Raw genomic sequence first — 23,474 nt, 5'->3', positions numbered from 1 at the left:
GTACATACATACATTAGAGGCATATTTTTGTCTGCAAAGTCCCAAACACTGAGGGCTATTTTGGCCTGGATTCATTTACATTCATCTGTTTTAGACAGAGAGGGGTACCTAAAAATCATTTGTTCAAGATGATGCTTCTTTCTAGCGCAATCTGTATCAGAATTAATGCAATAGTGTGGTTTTGTGCTCAGCAAACTAGCACAACAAAAGTGCAAACACCTTTCTGGTCATTTTATTGTTCTAGGTTCCTAGTACAAAAAACAATATAGAATTCCACATTTAGGTAAAGACATTATTTTTCAATATCTTAGCTCAGTAGATGTATCCTATCATTATTTACTGGCAGGCATAGCACAGAAATATGTTAAACTGTCTTACCAGCTCAAAGGAAACTTCAGTTTTTGCACTGCTGCTGTCCCTTGATAGTTTAGGCTGTGTGGTTTGATGATCAGGCAGTAGCAACAGTGGCATAATAAAGCAGAGCTTACTATGCCCGATTTTAAAGATAATCTCAAGAACCAATGAAAGACTGCTCAGATTATCAGATTGACTTAAAGTAGTTGCATTTGCAATTACTCATTAGCGATGGAGAAACTGAGGAATTCCTGTTAAAGGGTTAACATTTAAAAGGCCAAGTAAGGTGCTGAATATAGAAGTATCTTCTTGCAACATTTATATTAAAAAGGCCAACAGAAGTGCTCTAAGTGACCTAAAACCATTTACTAGTCCTGTCTGAATGTGGGGTGAGACTACTTCCATCCAAGGTCTCTGTCCAACTGTGCACAGACAACCTGAGTTATCCCTGAGCTGCCCTGTCCTGTACTTCCTCCACAGCCTCTTCCTGCACTGTGCTCAAAGGGGCAACACTGGAAGCAAAGGCAAACAAGCATTACAGTGCTTCCTTGTCTGAATCCTAGAGTGTATAAGGAACAGATCTTTCCATACCCAGCTGCAGTGCTGCAGTGGTAGTATTACAATCAGTATCCAGCAAGTCAGTCATGTACATGGGTCTACTGCCAGAGAAGAGGGGAAGACAGAAGCAGGCAAAGCACAGACTAACAGTCTGCCGGTATTAGCTCTAGGGGCCAAGAGACATGAATGCAGGGGCCATGCAGATGATACTACAAATTGGTACTACAGATTGAGTTATGGTGCTTCTCCCAATACCTTCTTTTAGGCCTTCCTCATCCAGTAAGACTCCTGCCAACTCCCATGAGGCCCCATTGTTACCCATCTAAATGTATATTACACTTTTTTATAGTTACAACAATCCTGTACAGGAACAGAAACAGAAAGCCCCTAAAATGCAAGCAGCCTTCAGTGTGCCGCTTAAGCAAATAACACCTGCTGCCTCAGAACTGTCTAGATGCCTGTAGTTTGCCTGCTGTGGCAGAAACCACTTAGAGACAAACTGTATCCCTGCATCTTCCCAGCCTACTGCCACAGTAGTAGCATCTTTATCTATAAAGATGCTATGATTGTGTAAAACCCACAGCTTTTACCATATTCTGCCTACAGGACAGACAGAAAAATCAGTACAAGAGTTCAGCAGCAGTTTGGCTCAAACAGCAAAGCACAAACTTCTTTTCCCAGTTTCCTTCCATATTACTATTCCAAAGTACAGAGTAGTGTTTCTGACAAGAACAACACAGCTCTCTGGAAATTGCCTTTTTTCATACTTCCCCTGTACCCCAAGTGCCACTCAACGCAAAGACCACTAACCAAACTCCTGCTTTCCAAAGGCCACTTAGACCCTCCTTTCATGTTTTCTAGGACCCATTTACATGTGTCCCACTGTCCCACAATTAGCTTCCATCAGATGAACAGTGCTTCTCACCAGGTGATTTGTTTTCAGTTGCACCTACCTTGAAGCTCTGGTTTGTTGATTTTTTTTTTTTTTTTTTTTTGTATTGTTGGTCAAAGTGCTCCATTTGGATAGACATCCACTGTTTGTCTACTGTCAACCCAGTACCAAACACACAGTACCACAGCCATCTAAGAGCTTTGTCTACATGGGTGGTGTTGCTGGCATCTTACTACCTCATCCCACTGCTCAGTGCATGACTAACCTCTAGGTAGGCTAAATTTAGATCAGCTGGTTACCTGAGCATGGCAGGAGTGGCTAAGCAGATTCCCTTGTAGCAAAGGGCTTAGGCAGCCTATTGCAAATTGTGTTCTTTTAAGCAGGCCTGCTTGGCCAAGCACGTAAACATCAAATGCCTTTACCACACCATTATTGTAACTCTTCACACTGCTGTTCAGTAATCTGCCACTGTGGGTTACTGAGCCCATGGAAGGGTGGAGGGACACCTTTTAGAGATAGCTTGTTTGCGAGCAGAGGAGGCCTGTCAAAAGCCAAGAAAACACGGACTTGCAATGCTACCAATGGCCCTAGAATTCCTGAGGAAACACATTTTTTCCAAATTAGATATTGCTAGGTCAGGGATGTTTGCAATTTGCTGCTAGAAGTCGCAGAACCGCCCCCCCGACCCCTCCACATCCACAGGGTCAACAACTCATTGGCCAAACACTTGTTACAGCTTGCTTCACAGTGAACAGTCTCCCTTATTTTAATATCCTTATGCTATATATCAAAGCAAACTCTTCTCTGCCCATTAAATCTGCCTCCTAGGGTGACCAGAGGCAACTTCTAGACAAACATAGCAGCAAACCACCACGTTCTACCAGATGTGCAGCTAGATAGCATAGCAACGACAGAAACAGCTCCTTCAGCAGTTCTGGGATCAATGATACTAACAGAAACAAGGAGCATGCAACACTGAGATGTGAAAGGGCCCTACACAGACGGGCAAGTTTCCCTTCCTCCCGTAAGCAGCCTGGGGCCAGTTACCACAATGTAGTTTCTGAAGTGCAAATAGCTGCAAGATGAAGCTGCAAAAGACTGCGTTACAGACCATCAGCGATGCTTCTGCCCAGTACACATTCGCATAGACACAAGCACGATACAAGCAGACCTTGTAGGACAGTGCGAGGCAGGCAGGCTCAGCTCATCAACGACGAAGTAGAGTCGGCTCGATCCGCTGCTGCCTCGCGGAGGGCGTGCAGGGTGCTTGCAGCACAGCAGGAGGATGCACAAGCATGGTAAAACAATACCTCTCACGACTTATTACAGAAGATTACAAGAAAAACGGAAAATAAGGAGGGAAGGAACCAAAAAAACTGATTTCTTGGAGCAGTGCGCAGGGAGCCCCTGAGCTAGGGGTACATTGAGGGAGTAACAAGAACTGAAGCCCTATAGGTTCAAAATCAACGTAGCGGAGATCATGGCTGTTCTGAATGATCAAGCCAGGGATGTGGATGCATAGAAAAACTCTCCCAGCACTCACCTGTGGAAAAAAACCAGCTTCTCTTCATTACAGTGCTGCTACTTGTTTAGGGAGCTGTGGGGTAATGTCTTAGTAAGAGATGGGGAGAGGGAAGAGAGTTTATTGCTATCACAGCAACAACATATGATTACTGCACTGGAAACATACATCATTCACCACAAAGGTTCTCTCAGTATAAGATCTTCTGGAGCCAAGCAGCCCATGGGTTAGTAGCACTGTGCCTACGTAAGGTATAGGTCTTCACATTCACTATCAGTATTACAGCAACACTTAAAGACAATTATGCTAAACAAAACAGAGATACAGAGATGTCAGAGAGAAAAGTATTCACAGTTACAGTGTAAATAGCAGTTTACTGGTTGGCTTTATTAGCTAGCAGAAATTGCTCAAACTTTGGGTTACTGACCTGTTACCTGCAGCACATCAGGTCCAAGGCAGAAGATGGAGTCATAGGCACATCGAGGTAGGACAACATTTCTGAAATCTCTGCATAGTTCTAAAAGCTGCTCAATGTTTCAGTTAATGTGCTTGGAAAGTACTGGGAGAGATGCTGATTTAGTAGAAAGCCCTGGTAGCATGAGTTTGTCTGGAATTATATGTGTTTTGAAGACTTGTCATTTGCTGATCCCACCTGGAAAGGCAAAGTCTCTCTGAAACCTGAGTGGTGTTTGGCCTCTTGAACACCCAGTTCTGTGATGATTATATAAGAATTGTTTTTGATCATATGCCATGGACAGGGCTGGGACCCTCCATAATTAACAAACTATTACAGCTGTGTTTAAAGAGCCAGAGACATTAGTAGGAAAAGTAACACCATGTGTGTTGTTTGGAAAGGGTAGGGGAACTTTAATGTAACAAATATGCTGGCCATGGGTTACACTTCTAAGATTTCATGTACATCCAAACTCTCAAGCCATGTGAGAATACCAGGGAAAATAAAGTTTTGTACTCTTTATAAGGTTACTGTCAAAAAAAAATTGCACATCTACATAAGCTAAAGGGTAATTTTCAAGGTACAGTTGCGTTTTCTGCCATTATAAGGGGGCATCAATCACATCAAGTTTAAGACATTAGCAGAATAAGTTGCAATAGAAATAGGCCTATATTTCTATGGCCCTAACAGTTTTCAGTTGTATGCAATAGAGCTTACATAAAGTAATCTTTGTTTCTCTTCTGAATTTTGCCAACACTTTGCTCCTGGCACAGCATGGAAAACACCCTACACTCTGCAAGGCAACATCAAGTCCTTAGTTTGTCTGTGTCCCATTGACAGGGCTGTCAGAGCAACAGGAGACCCACTGCTTGACATAGCTCCGTGGAAAGTCCTCCCCCTCCTGCTCAAGTGGGATGGATCCACAGTTAGTCTGACTGTTTTGCTCAAATTCAGAGTCAACTGGACTCCCACAGTCCGAGTCCACAAAGCCACTATCAATAGTGTCCAAATCTACGCAGATCATAGGGTAACTGTCACCAGGCCTTGCAATGTGAGGAAAGAAGCCATAGGAGCCTTCACTGTAGGAAACACTTTCACCATCAGGAGAAGGTAGAGAAGCCGGACTTTCCAAATCCCACTGATTAGGCTGCAAGCAAAGGGCTTCTAGGATGCTCCCCATCCCTCCTTCCAAAGACCTTTCTACTTGCTGGTCGGCTGGGACACTTGTACTCCTCAGGTGGTCTGTAGACACAGCTCCTGAAGCAAGTATTTTATCCTGTGTGCTCAGGTCAGCTAGATGCAAGTCACTGGATATCTTGTCTTCATTATCAACGTTTACCTTGGGGTAAGCAGTTTCTCCAGCACTACTGTCTTCCTCGCCGGTACGATCATGTCCCCTGTATGCACGGTTACAGTTGCACTGGCAGTTACAAAGTGTAAATTCATCAGCCACAGTAACGGTATCAATGGACAAATGCCCATATGACCGGTCCCGAGCCCCACTGCTACTGTTCGCACTAGACAGCAGGGACTGGTTACCCTGACCTGGGGCAGTCCGGCAAGACACACAGGGCTTACAAGGCAGGTCGTTTCTCAGCTCACACAACTCCTCCCGTGAGGTGCTGTTGCAAGGACTCATGGTGTAAACTTCTAGGACTTCTGGCAGGACTATTCCCCACTCAAAGAAATCAAGGGTTGTTTTCGTATGGGATGCACCAACCCACTTCTGCATAAGAAGAAATACAGGCAGAGAGGGAGAGAGGTTAGCATCATCAGGTTTGAGGTTCGACAGAAATGATAAAAGTTCTTAAGCTTTTAGAGGAAAAGTCAAACTCTAAAATCACCGACTCCTCCAAAATAGCTAGGTATGAGATGCTGTTATTACCAGACACAAGCAGCTGCAGAACTGGCTCAAGTAATTGAAAATAAGTAGCTAGAAGAGGTTTGCATGGCTTTGAAGTTTTCTCTATGCTGCAAAAAAAAAATGCCACTGCCCATAGAAGCATTCCTTCCTGCATCATCCAGATGTCCCCTCCCAAGTCACCAAGTCTTCCCTGCGCTCTTGTCCTGGACACTGCGCCTCTCAGGAAAGATGGTCAGCTGCTCCCCCTATGTGCTGCACCTGCAGCTAACACACACATAGCCCTGCTCTACCACTTCCATCACCTCAGTTGCCTGGGGAGGGGGTCAGGGCAAGGCTTCTCCCCATCTTCTGTATGCAACCATGCCCCAGACCAGCCATTTCTCTCACAGTGAGAAGGAAGCAGGGGCAAGCTGGGGATGGAGATGTCCAAGACCTGTAGCCACCACTTGCTACAGATAACACTTATTCATATGATTAGTGAGTGACACACATTGAATCTTGCCCTTCTGTATCACCATTAGTATTATATTCTGCCACATGCCATGCATTATCTCTAGATCATGAGCCCCTTGCATTCAGTCACATCTGGGAATAAAGGCATGTCTGGGTTTTTCTGATCTAAGAGCAAAGTAAAAGTTTCTGTTCTTTTTGAAGACATCAGTGAATCAGACACTCAGATCACAGCGAACTCTAGGCATGTGCCACTAATGAATGCCAGTGAGTCCTACTAGAGGATTCTGCAGTCCAGAGGCTGGGCACAGCATAGACTCAAGACTTGGTTCTGCTATCTGTCTGATACTTGCCTAATGGCTGAGCTGTGTCAAGGCTGTTCTAAGTGCACCACTTTCTGCTATGTATAAAACAGGTAACAAAGCTGAGCTTCATAAACACTGTGAAGGCTTCTGACAGAGTGCTGCACGAAAGCTGGGTGTTGCCACCGCTGTCAGACTGACTTAATCATATCAGGCTCCTGTCCCAAGCGGCATTTGGCATAACTAAATATGAGCAAAGTATGTGGGAAGGGAACAGCTTGACACAGCTTATTACACTCTGACACAGAGCATGGAGAAAATCTTCATTACAGCATAAAGCACCAAGTCTATTTTAATTTATTTTTAACCTAAGCTACAGAGAGCTTATTATTAAAGCTGTAATGGACAGAAAAGCACCCAGGGTGCAAAAGGTTGTTTGAAGAAACAGCAGGAAATCCATTTCTTAGAATTGAGCAGGCAGAGTATTTCCTATTCCCTCTTGACAGTTCTTTGCAAATTCCCAGCCAACATGAATCTAAGGACCCATGTACACACAAGAGTATACAATGTTCCTCTGGTTTCCCTTCTTTTTATGTCTTACTTTTCCTCTAACATTTTCACTGCTTCCTACCCAATCCAGGACTGTTGTCTGCAGAGCATTGCTATTGTAAATTTCTGATCTTTATTCACAGAAACAACCTAACCACTTGCTCTGATGCATGCAGGATGCAGTTGCATGAGCCCTACATCTTTTGGTTTCTTGCCAGCTGAAAATGATGAGTCTGTTCACATATTTGTGATGTCACCACATCCTTTTGCCACCTCCAGCCTGTGCATCTTGTGCCATGGCTGTGTGGGCAACTGCTGCTTTAATCTACAAGTTTATTAAGTAACTCAGCTTTAGCAATGGAGGCTCATTCCCTTCCCTGCAGCACTGAACAGCCTAACTAGAAACTAGCAAGAATGCAATTCCCACAGAACAGAGAACCCTATGGCTTCACCCTGAGAGGAGCACGGCCCTTGGCATATAGGGTGCTTTCACTTCCACTGTGAGCCCTAGACTGTCACTCTCAGGACTTCCCACACTGAGTCAACCTTGTCCTGGTTCCTTTCCTTAAGGGCAACTAGTGCCACCTGCCTCACAAGAGGGTGCAAGTACCCCTCTGGTACAGATACGGGAAGCCATAATAAGGCTGAAAGAGGAAGGCAGGAAGGAAGTGAGACAGTCACTGCAGGCTTCAGCTTGAATGGCACACGTCCAAGACTACTTGCTTAACCTAATTGCAAACATCAGCCATGCAGAAGTGGGAAAGTACATGAACATCACTAGCGTCCAGCTGGTGTCCCTCTTCCAGAGGGCCTAATAAAAAGCAGAAACTAAAAGCAGACACTGAAGCATCTCTGATCAATACTGCTGTAACAACAGGAACTTGTTCGGAAAGAGGCAGTGATGTCTGCACTCACATGAAAACACTTTTACAGCTTAATAATGGCATTGTGAGTTGCTCTTCAGCTTAACACAATCATTAGTCATGGATGCTCAGTGTTCTTTTACTTTTGTATCACAAGAACTTCAGCAAACTGCAGTCATTGCAAACCATTTTGTCACATGAGCAAGTTTGGCTGGTGTTAAATGAGAAGAGTGTGGGAGGGCTAGACAAAGTTACTCAAAGGTACTTCCTTCATAGGGAGGCAGCTGCACTGTACTATCACACAGCAGTTATTTGCCCCTAAAGCTCTAGCCCTCTTTCCAGGATGATATGCAGAGCTATTTACTCTGTGAGTGATCTGGAGAAAACCATAAGGCTTAATATTGAGCTCATGTCACTGCAGAGGCTGGAATGGGAGATTTGGCTCTACAATGAAGTCTGGTCCATGGCCTTGATGGCAGCATGGGACTGGAGCTTCGTAAAAATTCCAGTTACTGTCCTGGTATCCCTTTATCCACTCCCTTCAGGTACCCAGGCTTCACATATCACATATGAGCTCAGCTAAACCACTGAAACAGCACTTACAGGAAATAAGCAGCACAGATGTGGTATAAAGGCCTTCATGGCATGGAACAGACACTGGAGAGCTGTGGTCCTTATATCTGGAGCCCTTTGGCATTCCCTTGAGATAGATTCCCCCTCCCATTGCCCTAATGAGATTCTCTTGCCCAGGACAGAGTGATGGGCCTTTTAGTTTAACTTTGTCATGTGCTCCACTTGCTTGTGTAGCCCATTCATACCTTGAAATCTCCATTATGCACCAGGTAAAGAGGTTTGAAAAAGGGAGCAGGGTCTGGGATGCAAACCATCTTCTTCCACAAGCTGGAATAGAAAAGAGAAAGGCTTCAGGGTTAAGCACACATTACAGATGCAAAGCAAGGCCTCTCCAGATCCAAATTCAAGCAGCTGAAGTCACCTGCCCAGCCTCACAAGTTAGCAAATGGCCGAGGAACCAAGGATGTCTTGTGCTGTCAGAGCCATCTAATGGCTTTTCTTGTGAGCCTCACAGGAGGTGGGGCCTCAGCCCTCACAACTTGCACACACAATATTCACGCTAAGGAAAGAAGTTCCAATTTTTGGTTCCTGGAAAAGCACAAAGTGCTGGAAATGCATTTTCCCCTCAGGCTGGGCTGACTCATGGTCTGCACAAGAAGGCCAGGACTCTGCCCTGTGCACTGTTTCTGTAGTTGTGCTAGCCCTGTTGCTGCACCAGCCCAGCACCCTGCTCTGCGGCAGCATGCACCACATCCCTCTGCAAGGGAACGTGACTCTCCAAAAAGGAGAGAGGCCCCGGCCAGCACTGAGGGGGCCTGTATCAGCTTTGGAAAGGGGGAGGTCAGCCCTGGCTGGTGCTCCCATATTGCATCTGCAGAGCACAGACAGGACCAGGAGAACAGCCGAGGAGGCTGGGTGGCCCCTGCTCAGTCCCCACGCGCCATTATCTTGTCCCAGCCAGCTGAAGGACAGCAGAGCCCCAGAGAAAAGCAAGGTGCTCTTGGCATTACACCAGCTGGAGACCATACTTTGCTGACCCTCACAGGCGCATAGCTGTGTCTGTGCATAGATATACAAGATGCAAAGAAGGTTGCATGTGAACACCCCATCTTTAGCAAGACAGAATAGGAGCATTTATTCCAGCTTCCTGAAGCACTCTTACCTCTGCTGTTTGGCCAGAAAGGTTGTGACTGAGGCAGTGATTGCCACGATAACACCAAACAGCAGCAGCCATCCTACACCTGCTGTCTGTGTCACTGCTGGAGAAAGAAACAGGGTCATTCCATTTCACCTTGCATTCCTACCCTGGTCAATAAGCACGAGATGGTGAGGAGACACCCTCAATTTTTACCCCAGACTTTCTTAGGGACACTGAGGCGGTCACCTGAGGCCCAGCACTCCAGACATGAGGTCTGAATGAGGATGCTCAGAGAAGACTGCATCAATGAAAGCAGCAGTGCATCAGCTGCCTTATGGCATGGCTGCAAAAACCAACAGCCAGGACAGCTCCCTGCTACAAAGACTCCTGGTGTTTCTGACTCCTCCTGGTTTAGGGACACCTCCATGGACGACCCATGAAGTGAAAAGAGTGCAGCTGTCCAGAGACATGAAGAAAAGGTGTTGACTAGATGAGTGCTTGCTGGCTGCTCTCCGCCAATGAAGGAAAGGAGCACCTTCGAGACCCAGAACTCAGATAATCCCTAGCAAATGGAGCCTGACCCTGCTGCCACAGCACCATGTAATACTACAGTTCAAGCTGCAGATCAACAAGAGCAGGGAAGCTCAGCACATGCTGCTGACATTGACCACATCCATCCTGCCCTGCTCTATTTTAACAAAGACTCCCTATTTTCGTAGCCTCTATTCCACCATGACAAGCACCAGTGTACTTCTGTGCATAAGGTACTGTGCACTCCCTGTGGAGTGGGAGTGGTGGCTACCAAATGAAACACCCATGCCCAGCATGCCCAAACATCAGAGTCCAGACATGGAAATTAGCCCTGAGAGCCGGATCCCTCTCCACTCAGCTGAAGGCAATACTAAGCCCCAGTAGTGGAGGCACCTCTAGTAGATCTCCCCAATTTCTGAAAGCTGCAAGCAGGACCCTGGACATTTGACACTTGAAATTATGCTAGAGGCTGCACTCCTGCTGTGGCACCCAAACCTACAGGCAGCTCACCAAATCCTCTTCCTATGGGCCATGCTGTAAGGTGGCCTTTGCAACACAGCGAGAAGGTCAATACAGACAGCACACATCAGCCCAGGCCTGGGGTTCATGTACTCTGTAAGCAAGCCAGACATGCCTGTCTTTAATTAGAACAAATTCTAAATAGTCTAGTAATTAGATTTGATTAGCGTTCTGGAAGCATTCTCTGACATTGGACCAACTGGAAGGGCAAGGAGAGCTGGTAAATTATACCCCCTGGGCTGGTTTTCAGTATCAGTGGAGGACTCCATTCACTCCAAAATCCATGGTAGCCAGTGCCTTCTCGGGGTCTGGCTCTCACTTGGAACTCATACTCAGTGTTTGCTTGGAGTTCCCATGGCAGGATCACCAGTGTCCGTTTATCTTCATGGACAGCTTTAGTCTTCTGAGTCTGTGAACGATTAAACACCAAACACTCAGGGCTAGAGTGACTGCTCTTGTGACCTTACCCTCACTGCTGCACAGCAAGGAGCCCTACAAAGTAGTCTCCTCTGCTTTCATCTTGGTTCTGCAAGGCCACGCTCTGGCTGGTCAGTAGCTGCACAGGGCCCTGGGGGATCCTTCTATGCAGAACAGTGTGAGAAGCAAATGAACTATCAGCCTTCCACACAGGATCTAGTGCTTCTCAAACAGCTTCTGCTTCTCAATCTTTTTTTTTCAGTTTTGCCTGTTTTCAGTTCAGGCAAGCAAAGATACACCTTTTCCAAACCATGAAAACCCTTCTTCCACACCAATGCTCCTGTCCTGGCTGTGCTGGCCTCCCCTCTGCTGGTACACTCTACTTGATGGTAAACTGACATCTTGCTTACCTCCCAGGTGTCGGTCCTTCTCTTGTAGCGTAGCTGATATTCCAGCTCCTCATCCAAAAAGTAGAAAGGAGAGTTCTGGTAGATGGTTTCCCACGAAATATTGTAACCCTCTGAGAACACAGCTGTCAGATTGAATGGAGGCTGTGGTTTGACTGGAAGACAGGACGGTGTTACCCTTCAGAACATTACTGCAGACAAGAGGCAGCCCAGCATGGTATCAGCAATACAGAGCTAGTAGGGAGCAAAACTGCGGTGGCAGGGGTGGGCCCTCTTACACAGGACAACATCCACAACATTCCTGCCTCTCAGGCTGAGCAGTCCTGAGCCATGTGCAGAAACTCACACCTCAGCAGCATAGTGTCAGGCCCACATGTTTCTAAATATGCCTTCTGCCTGTCTCTGAACCTCCTCATCACCTAGGGAGCAGAAGATAGCCCAAGGGGCTAATACCTCCTGGAAGATGTAAAGAGTAGAGCACCTTGTTCTTCCATGAAATAGGAGGACTCCATGTAGTGACAGTCACTTGCACAGTTAGGGAAATACCTCTCAGTGTAACAGAGATGTCACGAAAAGATGAGGCTAGTGGACACTGCATAAACTCAGCGAAAATCCCTGTGTTCTAAGTGCCTAAAAGGCAAGATTTTGTATACCCTGTAGAGCATTTTCATATATCAAAAAGCAGCAACGCAAACTCCAGCACTAGCCTGCAGAGTCCGCCACTGAGCTATGATGCCTCTGTATGGGGACATCTAGCAGATACATGAAGCACCACTACCCAAGCTATTGTCTGTCACTGGGGCAAGGGACTTTCCTGAAGGGTTACAGCGTTTGTCAAAAAGATGCCACTTCTTGTGTAAAGTTTAATTTCAGAAGAATTCAAGCAGAAAAATCCTTTTCATATGTCCGCATGGTACCTGCCTGCCTGGCTAACCACCCCTTTTCTTCACTGTTTGCTGCACAACTCGGAACACATCAGCATTCCACCAAGCCAACTATATGATTGCACCCAGTCTTCCTGTCATGCAGGAGAGATGGTTAGGAATTGCCACAGAAAGAGGAAGTGCCACCTCCATTGTGTCTGGGACACCTTGTGCCACCCACAATAATGTCATGTTGGTTCAGGTGTGCACTGCAAGAACCTCCTGGGACTCCTATGGGAACATTTGTGGCATCTACAGTTAAAACAATTTCTCCTGCCCTTTGGATTCTAGCCAAGAACAAGCACTTGCATAGTCTAGGTATGAGACAAACCTAAGGGGGAAATTTATCACTTACTGCTTCATGGGGAAAAGGAAAAGGCTGGGACCAAGCCAGCTTTAAGCTCAGCCTCAAGCATAAGTGTTTCTGTAGTTTACAACAGCAACAATAAGAGCACAATGCTCTGTGTAGGCAAGTGGACACCAAACATAAGCCCGCCACCACCAGCTGCCATGCTCACTCCTTGCCCACACTATCCCAGCAGATAGACATACGGTCAGACAGTATTTATCAAATCCCCCATTTTTGTACTTACTGTTGTCTGCCATATAAAAGCCTTTGGAAATCACATGCTGCCTATCAGCTATCTCTGTAACATCCACTTGGACTTTGAAATCTGCCAAGAGTGCAGTCATGTCCACAGTGCACATGTACTGCGTGTGACTGGTATTCCTGGACAATTGCAGGAGTCTGCAGGCAGTCACAGTATTTTCTGGATCTTGCTCAGGAACCCTAAAACCACCAAAACAAACAAGTCCACATCTATCACATGCTGTAGTTGGACTATTGCTGAATCACCAGGCATAAAAATTAATAAGAAAAAAAAGAGGCAATATGTTCAAATAAAAATTTATCTTTGTACTTTCACAGATTTCCCCCCCCCTTCTATTTGCTTAGCTTAGCATCTTTGAGAGAAGTAGGAACGTGATGCTGAAGTGTTTGTGGAAAGGAAAGGTGCTCACCAGGGCTGTGGCCACTTCCTTGCTCAGACAGAACAGCAGCCATACAGGACTTGGACAAGATGCATGAGCCCTGCCAGCACACACGAGTGGAAGTCCATTGTTAACAGCAACAAAGGGCAAGGTATCCCCAGGGCAGGAGAGAAAACAATGCCAAGGAAGCCAGAGTCAGTGTAGCAGTCAGTGGCAAACACCACAGTCAGCGGACACAGGAACCAGGCATCCTTTGCTAGGGGAGAAGCCAGCTGATAACTGTAATGTGAAGTACCAAGTAAGGACCAGCACGGCAGCAAGAACAAGAATTCTACCTAACAAAGAGGACAGAAGGACACCACTGTGCTATGGCCATGTTAAAAGTTCCTGCTGACTGCACTTAGCTCATCCTACTGCGACATACCATGTTGCAGTGAGGTTATATGAACTGGCACCCAAGTCATTTCTCAGGATACAGGACAGGGTCTGTACATAGTCCACGAAACAAGTGAGGTTTTCACAACACGTAGCTGTAGGTTTGGAAAGACAAAACATGATATCAACTTCCATGGTGAAGCAAGCAGAACTTTATATCAACATACACAGTCCTCAGGGCTCCCACTGAATCTGAAGGGAACAGATCACACTGTGCCAGCCCCCACAAAAGTCTGCAGTCTTGGAGCATGAGATGTGTACAATCTCTACAGGAAGGCGAGCCATTGACAGCAAGATAAGCATCAAAAAAAAATAAATCTATTCAAATGCTGTGGCTGCAAATGTCATGCCAAAATACCAGGAAATGCCCAAATTGTGACTGAATTTTCAAACTTATCTGTCCCCTTTTATACAGTCACTTGAGCAGAGCCACATATTACTTCTACCAGAGTCCTAGCTTATGTAGCACATAAAACAGGAATGATTACCCAATCAAACAGTAGCATATTCAAACATTTTAATGATGCCACTTCTTAAACTGAGCACTGTTGTACAAGTACTAGTTTAGTTTGTGTTTTATAACATCTACATGGCACTTCACACATTAAAAAAAAGGTATTTTAGTAATTCTGTCTCTACTATTCTCTCTGCTTACTATTTTCTACACCTTGATATCTGCAGCATCAACGCTTCTCAAGTCCAGGTCCAGAGGCTTGGAATATGCTTTTCATGGAATTTTGGCAAAAAAGTATTGCAAATTTCTAGTTACTATAATTTCCATAAATCATTCTGATACTGATGTGATAGTCACAATTTATTAATCACTTAAACAGAAACAGACTTCTGAAGAGAACTTGAGAAGCAATTGTAGAATTTACACTGGTCATTAAGAAAATTAGTTAATTTGAAAGTGGTCACGAAGCAGCATTTATATTCTTCCAATTGTTCTGCAGGAGCTCTGCTCACATATCAGTATCTGGTATGTGCTGTACAAAAGCACTGTTGTTCTACGCTTAACACACAAGTTATCTCCCTGGATTTCGAGGCAGAGGAGATGGCAGTAGAATGAGAAATATCTGCATTGGCAAGTCCTCTCCTAACAGCATCTTGGGCTGACAAGAGCCACTGCTACTACACTAGGAGTAACCAAGTGAGGAAAGACCTGTAGGAGATGCAGCATGCCATGCTGATGCAAACCGTGACTACTACAATGACTATTCATCTCTTGCATGTACAGTATCACCCTTTTTTGATGGTAATAAAATTGTAATCATCTAGGGGAAGATCTCAAGGTTGTTACATCCATGCTTAAATCAAGCATGGGTCCTTCCCTACCATCAGGACTGCCCCCAGCCTGATAGGAACATGTTACTTGACAGCCATCAGGCACCCAAATCTGCTGATGGTAACCATGCTGAGAGTTCACCTCCCTATGTCATTCTGCTGCTTGTCTGGTTAGAGAAGCTGTACTCCCTGCTTCCTACCTTCCCTTTCAAGAACACGCTTTGTGTTCAGAAGAGTTGCTTGCATGAGATGAAAGCAGGCCTACTGATACATTAAACAACCACCATGCCCAATTTTACAGTTAAAGAGAATGCTGTGTGCAGAGAACAATCAACATGAAATGCAGGAAATGTGTATTGATGGATGCGAAACGTCTGCTCCATCCTCCAGATCAAATGACAGTTCTCCCAAACAATTTGTCTCTGCATTTACAGTCACAGTGCACAGCAGACATGTCCAATGGACAGTGCAGCCTAATTCTAGGCCAGAGTAAGTCCAAAGGAAAACAAAGTCCAACTTTTCCCACTGACTTCACTCATCACAAAAGTTTCTTCCTAGTCCTGTTGCATCAGAGCACGCACTGCTCTCCCTGCATGAGCTCTGGGCAGCACCCAGATTTGTGTACAAGACCCACCCCCCCCCGCAAAGAGTCAGGATGGCGACAGAAGAAATTTGGGGATGCTTGCTACAGACTGACCCCAAGGCTGTACACATGCTTTATTAAACTGTGATTCAAATTATGTGGTTGTCACTTTGTTTCATTTTGACTTTTTCATTTTACACTGACTTCAGACTTTTGTTCTAAATTTTTCACAAAATTTTAACTTTTCATTTTCAGCCCTCTTTGGCCTAACTTCACTCTCCTACAAAAACGGGGTTATAAAAACATTGCTTTCCTTTAGAGAAAGCAGCAAGTATTAATAAGCTAATAAGCACTGTTAATCAGCATTCTTCTATGCTATTATGTTAATCAGTCAAATGGACTACTATTCCTAGGTAGCTGGTAATCTGCAAGTGTATCTCTGCGCAAGAATCTGTTAACAAAATTAAGAAAAGGACAGCTTTGTACTGGGAAGGGAATAATTAAATGTCCTAAACCCAGTTAGATCTGGGATGCATTGTTCATCCTTGGCAGCTTCAGAAACAAAAATCCAATACTCTTAACACTAAGATCTAGTTTGGTCCAAACTGAAAGTGGGACAGGGTAATTCCCTGGCTTGCGTTACACAAAATCCAGACTAGACATCACAATGGTCCTGTATGGCAGGAAGATACAACTCCAAATTAATCGTTTCTGATAATTTAGGTTTGGAGCAGGTCCAATGCTCTGCCTAAGCAGCAGCATGTAAAATGCTAAACTTGCACCTGTTCCCTCCAGACACTGTTGTGGCTGCCTTTTTCTGTCCAGCTGACCTGTTCAGAAAGTCAGCTCTGAGTCAGCTGAAGCTTGCACCGTGGGCAAGAACCAGCAAGCAAGGGGGAGTGACTGCATAGTGCAGTCCTGAGCAAAGGGGCTCAGACCAGGAGAGGTTCACTTTGCTGTCCCTGGCTGGCCTGCCAACAGCAGCCATAAGCCCTGGAGATCTCCTGGTCTTGGCCACCAGAACCTTTCCTATGGTGAAGTTTTTTTTTTTTTCTGAAGGGGAAGTCCTACTCTAATTTCAACAAGAGACATATCAATGCAAAGCAGGCACTGCCTCTACACTCTCCCCACTGGTGCTGCTCCCTGGAGGGGTATGCAGTCAGGCTGAGCTCTACCCATCTGTGCACCGTCTTTTGTCTGTCCTCCACTGCTCATGGAGCCTCTTCCATAAACGCATCCCATGGAACCCTCTCCCCTGGTACCCTATCTTGTGCCATGCCCATCTCAGCAAAACCCGTGTCAGTAGTCACCAAGGTAAATCCTGTGGGTATACAGCCTGAAAGAGATATCTGGGAACTTACTGTACTGGAATAAAAGGAAGAAGGAAATACTCTGGAGCCACAGTTTGTTCCTCATGTTGGTTCTGACTGGATGTCCTGGAAAAACAACCAAAAACCCAGACACTTTAAAAACCCCAACCAACCAATTAGAAATTCAGCTCAGCTATCTGCTCATATGTTGAGGGTTGAGGTGAAATTAATCTTGCTTTCATTTAAGTGTTTTAAAGTGCCTAATTTAGGCAAGTCATCTCAGCTTTCCTGTAGGTATCTACTCCATGGGCTAAAGGGTGGATGACCAATAGCCTTGCCAACTGGCCATAAACCAGGTCAGTGAAATCTCTGCTCCTTGCCAGAAGCATGTGCACAGAGAAAGCAGCAAAGTGACTGCAGCCTCAGCCTATCCATGCAACAGGAAGGCACTTGGGTTAAGTGCTAAGCCATTTTTTTCTTTATTGGTTTCCTGCAACTAAAAATGGCTTGCAACTAGGAGAAGTGACATTGCTGTGGCTTAAACATCTGTACAGTGAATTAGTCAAATAGAATCTGAATGTCACTGTGGGTCTGTATGAGCAAGGCTTATCGATTTGGCCTACCCATGGTTAAATAAGCATGGAATATTAGTTAAGGCACTCCAGGAAGGCAGACTAGACAAAAAAAACACACAAACAACAGCCTCTTATGTGGCACAGAAGAGTACAGCACTCACTTCAGGGGAAGGCTGTCTTGACGCAGTTTGGTGAAGAGAACCTACACAAAATTCTTCAGAGAAGAGGACAGCAGGATGTTTATAACAAGGAAACAGCATCACATAAAAATGACTGCTCAGCCCACAGCCCCTGCTCCAAGACCAGGCCTTCAAGCCACATAAAACATTAAGCCTGCATTTTCACGGTATTTAACATTTACAGAAACACACAGATGTGCACAGAAAGACTTAAAATGAGCTCCCTGCAGAGTACTAGCTGTTGATACCAGGTACAGATTTCAGCACTGTTTACTCAAGCTATTCTGAAATGTGCTAGGCTGCCTGGGAACAAGCTTTGGAGAAGCAAACTGTATTATTTTTGGGACAGACTTCTGTCGGCACCAAGTTGCAAGGACACACAGACACCAGGGAGGGTCTACATGCCATGCCACAGAGCAGCGACACTGTCAGTGACTGGACACACAGGAGTGTCTCTGCAGAGCCCCAGAGCTCTGCAAACCCCCCTGCAACAGATTGCACAGAGGCACCTGTGAAAGCAGTAGGAGTGAAGACTGGGCAGAAAGCTGCAGCTACCAAAAGATACCCAGAACTCCTGACAGGGCCTCGTGCAGGTTATAGAATGGTTTGGGTTGGAAGGGACCTTTAAAGGTCATCTACTCCAACCCCCGCTGAAATGAGCGGGCACACCTTCAACTGGATCAGGTTGCTCAGAGCCCCATCCAACCTCCAGGGATGGGGCATCAACCACCTCTCTGGGCAACCTGTGCCAGGGTTTCACCACCCTCATAAGGAAAAAATTTTTTATGATATCTAGTCTGAATCTACCCTCCCTTAGTTTAAAACCACTGCCCCTTGTCCTATCACAACAGGCTCATCTTTCTTATAAGCCCCCTTTAAGGTGGGGAAAGGCCACAATCAGGTCTCCCCGCAGCCTTCTCTTCCCCAGGCTGAGCAGCCCCAGCTCTCCCAGCCTTTTCTCCCAGCAGAGGGGTTCCAGCCCTCGCATCATTGCTGGGGCCTCCTCTGGCCCCACTCCAACAGCTCCACGTCTGTCCTGTGCTGAGGGCTCCAGAGCCGGATGCAGGACTCCTGGGCAGGTCTCACCAGAGCGGGGCAGAGGGGCAGAATCCCCTTCCTCGCCCTGCTGCCCACACTGCTGGGGATGCAGCCCAGGGCACAGTTCGCCTTCTGGGCTGCAAGCACACATTGCCAGGTCACATCCAGCTCTTCAACCACCCATACACCCAGGCCCTTCTCAGCAGGGCTGCTCTCAATCCCTTCATCCCCCAGCCTGTACTGATACTGGAGGTTGCCCCGACACAGGTGCAGGACCCAGGTCCTGAGGTGCCTGTGCCTCCCCCACTGCCAGCAGCAAACACTCAGCAGAGAGAATGCCAGTGAGGCCTCTCCCACTTGGGGAACATTTGTGGTATTTAAAAATTCCCCAGGTTTACTCAAAGAATGAAAGCAAAATAAATTTAGCAGCCACCAAAAATCCCCTGCAGCCCCACATGAGCTCAGAGACTTGCTCTCAATGCACTGCAGTGTCCAGATGAGCTCAGCAAGGCTCAGTCAGGAGGTGCCACAAACACCTCATGGTTGCAGCACCTGAGCCCTGCGGTGGGAGCAGCCATGATGCCGCTGCCCCTCCTTTCCTGCCAAACATATCCGGCAGATGAAGCACATGCTCCAGCTCAGCAAGGAGCCCCAGGCACTCTACTAGTCTCTCTACCCTGCTACAAGTGGCAGGACAGAAACTGTCTTCCCCACACACCAGCCCTTCTTTCTGCATCACACACTTCTTTGAAAAAACACCTCTTCTTGACCCCTCTGGACCCAGTTCTCCAAGTTTTCTCTGTATAATAGCTATCATCTTTACCACTACTTCTGGTGGTGCAGTCCCTGATTACTAAGACACAGCTCAATGTCTAACCCCACCTTGTGCTCCCACTCATCCTTCCACTGCTCTTCTCCAAACTCTCATTCCTTTGAGGAAGGCACCTTGTTATACCGCCATCTGAAACCTGCTCATCTGACTTCATGCTGAGGCTGGCTGCATCATGAAAACAGATGCCCTCGAGATGGGCAGTCTCCTGATGCAGCATCTGCTCGTGACTTTGTCACATTGTGGGCCCTGTTCCTTGCAGCACATTTAGTAGAAGAGCTGTACCAAATGAAATGACCACTGGCACCTAGAGGTCACTAGCCCTAGAGACATGATACATGCAATTGTCCAGTGCCTTTTTAAATCACCCTTCTCCCTGTGAAATATCTAGAACCTATTGTTGCTGGGCTCAGAATATTCAGGGATTCCCCATCTTAGGATGCCAACAATCTACTCGAATGGGCCTATTCCCATAGAGAGAGCACACAGTCCCCAGGGCTGCTACCATTCTTCCTCAGGCCTAGTGCCCTCTCACTGGCTGTGACTGACTGTGACCCAGCATATGCTCTGGACTGCAGGATGGACCAGTGCCATCTAGTACTGTGCCCTGCTGCAGAAGCCCATCTCAGCATCACTCTGTGTTGTGACTCTCACACTCCAGACTCGGCCATCCTGTAAGGCCAAGAAAGGCAACTTGCCCCCTCTTCTTCAGCAGAGGAAGGAAGGATTGGGCCCTCAGAGCTCTGCAGACCCACTGCTTGCTTCAGAATCCAACTGGCAGTGCCCCCAGTGTTTCATGTTCATGATATTTCTCCAGCTCCCTTATTTTACCCCCATTCCTGCCTAAATGGACAGAGTAATAGAAGGGAAGTCTTTGCTGCTTTTGGCTAATGGGCTGTGGTTTCTTTAAGTGCCTTCCCTATTTTCCTGCCTCTGCTCAGAGAATAGTACCATCAATCCAACAGGACAGGAAGGACTGAACAGGAAAAGGTCAAAGCAACAGGCCCAGGTAGCTCACTGGAAAAATGCCTTGTTGAGATACGAGAGGCTGCTATTACACAGTGGAGAGAGGTTAACATAAAGCTGTAATCTAAAAGGAAGCTTCCTGAATAAGTAGCAAAAATAAGACAGAAAAGCAGTAGGATCTGCTAACACAGGTAAAGCAAGGAGACTTCACTTGGGAACCCACTGTCCCATTTCTTACCCTTGTCAGTGCCCACAAATTAGTCCAACGCTTATCTTCTTCACTTCTTACACAGTTCTCCTACCTCAGTGTGGTGGGGAAGGACTGCTAACCCTGAGAGCACCATAGAAAGTGTCAGTGCTTTGTGTGTCTGACCTCCTGGCTGTGCTGCAGGTTGTTATGGCAAGACATGGATGCGTGTGCAGAAGAGCTGGGAAAGATGCAGCTCTGCAGCAGTGTCTCTGTGGTCTTGGATGGCTGAAAGACCTCATGGCTTCACAAAGATGTACAGCAGCCCCTGTTCTGAAGCTTCCTCCAGTCAGGCCCTCTGCAAGCCTCAATCCCAATCTATGATTGAGACCCCCACCATTCCTACATCCCTTCATTTGTCACACCCTTCTCATTTGCTTCTATCTATCAGCAACCTGCTCCTGTGATTGTTCATGTGGAGGAAAAAATGGCAGTGGACAACGAGCAGAGGCAGGAAAGTATTCCCTGCCTGGCATTAGAAAAGTCCTTTCTACCTCATTTCAACTTCTCTGTCTGTGAAAATGGAGACTCCAAGACATCTTCCTTGAAACAGTTACTTAATTCCTATAAAACATCAAGCATTGTACAGCTGCTAAGAATCATTGCTGCAAACTGTAGTATGCTAGGGAACAGTGTGCGAGAGCACAGTAATAAAGTTGATTAGCCACTCACATAGATACGCACACGTACATGATGCTACAAGGTTTAGATATACCAGGAAACAGGAAATAGGACCAATAGACACGTAGACATCTATGAAGATTATTTTTGTTAAGGATCTGGAAATACAGTGCCAAAAGCTGCCAAAGATGGGTGCAGTCTAAGCTCACAATTGGAAGGGTCTCCAGGAAATGTATGCATTTACAAAACTTCCACAAAAAAAGCCTAATTAAAAACTCAGTTTAAATAAAATAATAACAAAAAAATCTGATATTTCCAAGCATGAGAAAATAAGTGTCGTAGCTACACCATAGCAAAAAAGAGTGGAAGTCTCTCAGTCCACCAGTTATATGCAAACCCAAGCTTTCTTCTTGGAAAAAAATCATTATCAATGTACAATGCCATCTAATCACAAAGCTAGAGCAACAAGGAGACAGAAGGATTCTCTAGCCATCCAGTAGAGGCCAACAGCAATGACAGCAGGGGCACAAGGGCCATGTCAGCTATAAGAAAGATTTACAGTGAGGTCACAGATAGCAACCAGCAACAAACTGGCAGCGGGAAAATTGGTGGAAACATGGACATTACCTTGCTCTGTCCTTTCAGCTGTCCATTTCAGCCCTCCAACACTTCCATGGCTGGTCTGGCTAAATCATTACCGCAACTTCAGACACTGCATGCACAGGAGCTGGAAAGCAGGCAGATCTCATCAGCACTGAGTAAGAGTAAAGCCTACTTGTGCGCGACCAAGGGCTGTAGTGTATTGGAATACATAGTGATAAATGGTGGTTGACGTCACCACTGTATCAGTATTACTGTGCCGATAGAAGGATGTGGTGAGCAGAGGAGGCAATGAATTCGGGTCCAAACACCCACACAACATTTGTTACTGTATTGCTCTGCTCTCTTACTCTTACGTGAGAAAAAGGTGGGAGAACAGATTAAAAAAAACTCACTAGCCTCAGATCTAAAAGGTCATAGTAGGGCTGGTGGAGTTAGAACCTTGCAGTAGGGAGGCATCAGTGTCAAGGCATTAAATGGTTAAGCCTAGCTATATAGTACAGCACGTATCAAACCGGAGACAGCCAAGTACCACTGCACTCTGCTTCCACCTGTCCCTAAAATGGCCCCTGGGACCAGGGCAACAGCACCAATCCTCAGACCACAGGCAGGGAGGTGGTCTGGCTCCTGCACAGCTGGAGGGGCTCACCCCTACCCTGATCTCATGCCTGCAGCTTGTGTGGGGGCTGGGGCTCTGCAGATCACAAGGCTAACGCTGAGGGAGGGTAGATCAGCTCACCTCTGCATACCTTAAAAAGGACTGCAAGGAGCCCAATGTATGCTCCTTGTTTCCTTGGACAAGATGGAAAGGAGCAGCACTATGGAGAGGGCTTAACACGCACAGCATAGTGTGGTGGTAGGAGGGTAAAGAACAAGGAGCTGGAATAACCCAAGGAGACTGCAGCAGTGAAGCAGGCACAGAGCAGCTGGGTGCAGGGTGAGCAGGCTTTGCATTCAGCCCCGACACCTGCTGAGCTGAGGAGCCCGCTGCACAGCAAGAGGAGGTGCAAAGACTTGGCACAGCACAACCCAGCCAGGCAGCCTGGGGCAGCACATGCACAGCCAGTAGGGCCCAGCTCTTACCCAGACCTCAGGGCTCCTCAGAGAGCTATCAGGGAAATTACATATATGGGAGAGTCATGGCTAATCAGTCCAAGTACAATACATTTTTGTAGTAGTTAAAGAACAAAATAAATCCCATCCCTCACGTAGGCACATACAGAGAAATCGCAGGCCACAGAGGGCATAGGATTGTCAGAAGATACTCAAGACAGAAGGTCCCAGCTCCATATCCAACTGCTGTCTCTCTCTCATGTACTGGTAAGATATTTGAAAAATAATCATGAGCTTACTGCTTCCAGCATACATACCATCTGTTTGAAAGGGAGAAATCCAGACTTAAAGGCGGCTAATCCCAGTCTGGAACAATGAATACACAGCTATGTGAAAATTGCTAATAACAGTGCGAAAGAGAAAAGCTCCGATTTTTACACTGATACAT

The 23,474-nt window shown here is 46.3% G+C and overlaps 2 protein-coding genes across 3 annotated transcripts in view; both read right to left on the bottom strand.

Moving 5' to 3' along the window:
* Window positions 1–3,770: 3,770 nt before the first annotated feature.
* Window positions 3,771–22,089, bottom strand: IL21R (interleukin 21 receptor). 2 transcript variants are annotated; one of them, XM_075436756.1, is made up of 9 exons: window positions 22,001–22,089; window positions 16,970–17,044; window positions 13,731–13,836; window positions 12,910–13,106; window positions 11,397–11,548; window positions 10,801–10,978; window positions 9,544–9,637; window positions 8,627–8,708; window positions 3,771–5,506 (listed from the first exon to the last, which is right to left on the bottom strand). In XM_075436756.1, exons 2-9 carry the CDS (start codon window positions 17,022–17,024, stop codon window positions 4,595–4,597), a joined length of 1,776 nt encoding a protein of 591 aa, XP_075292871.1. In that variant the 5' UTR covers window positions 17,025–17,044; window positions 22,001–22,089; the 3' UTR covers window positions 3,771–4,594. The 2 variants fall into 2 exon arrangements, with proteins under 2 accessions (XP_075292871.1, XP_009940266.1); XM_009941964.2 differs by having other exon boundaries at window positions 3,772–5,506; window positions 9,544–9,640.
* IL4R (interleukin 4 receptor) overlaps window positions 22,017–23,474 on the bottom strand; it is a 28,121-nt gene continuing 26,663 nt past the window's right edge. The window contains exon 13 of the mRNA XM_075436752.1: window positions 22,017–22,100. The gene's annotated coding sequence lies outside the window, so the exon portion shown is untranslated. The remainder of the gene's footprint in view (window positions 22,101–23,474) is intronic.

The sequence above is a fragment of the Opisthocomus hoazin genome, chromosome 15 (genome assembly GCF_030867145.1).
Source record: "Opisthocomus hoazin isolate bOpiHoa1 chromosome 15, bOpiHoa1.hap1, whole genome shotgun sequence".
NCBI classification, from domain to species: Eukaryota; Metazoa; Chordata; class Aves; order Opisthocomiformes; family Opisthocomidae; genus Opisthocomus; species Opisthocomus hoazin.
This window is presented reverse-complemented; position numbering and strand designations above follow the sequence as displayed.

Coding starts and splice junctions, on each gene's coding strand:
- IL21R (XM_009941964.2), bottom strand. CDS start 17,024: ATGAGGAACAAACTGTGGCTCCAGAGTATTTCCTTCTTCCTTTTATTC. Junction 13,837..16,969: donor CTTCCTTTTATTCCAGTACA/GTAAGTTCCCAG, acceptor CCAAACCTACAG/CTACGTGTTGTGAAAACCTC. Junction 8,709..9,543: donor TTTCTGGCCAAACAGCAGAG/GTAAGAGTGCTT, acceptor TTTCTATTCCAG/CTTGTGGAAGAAGATGGTTT.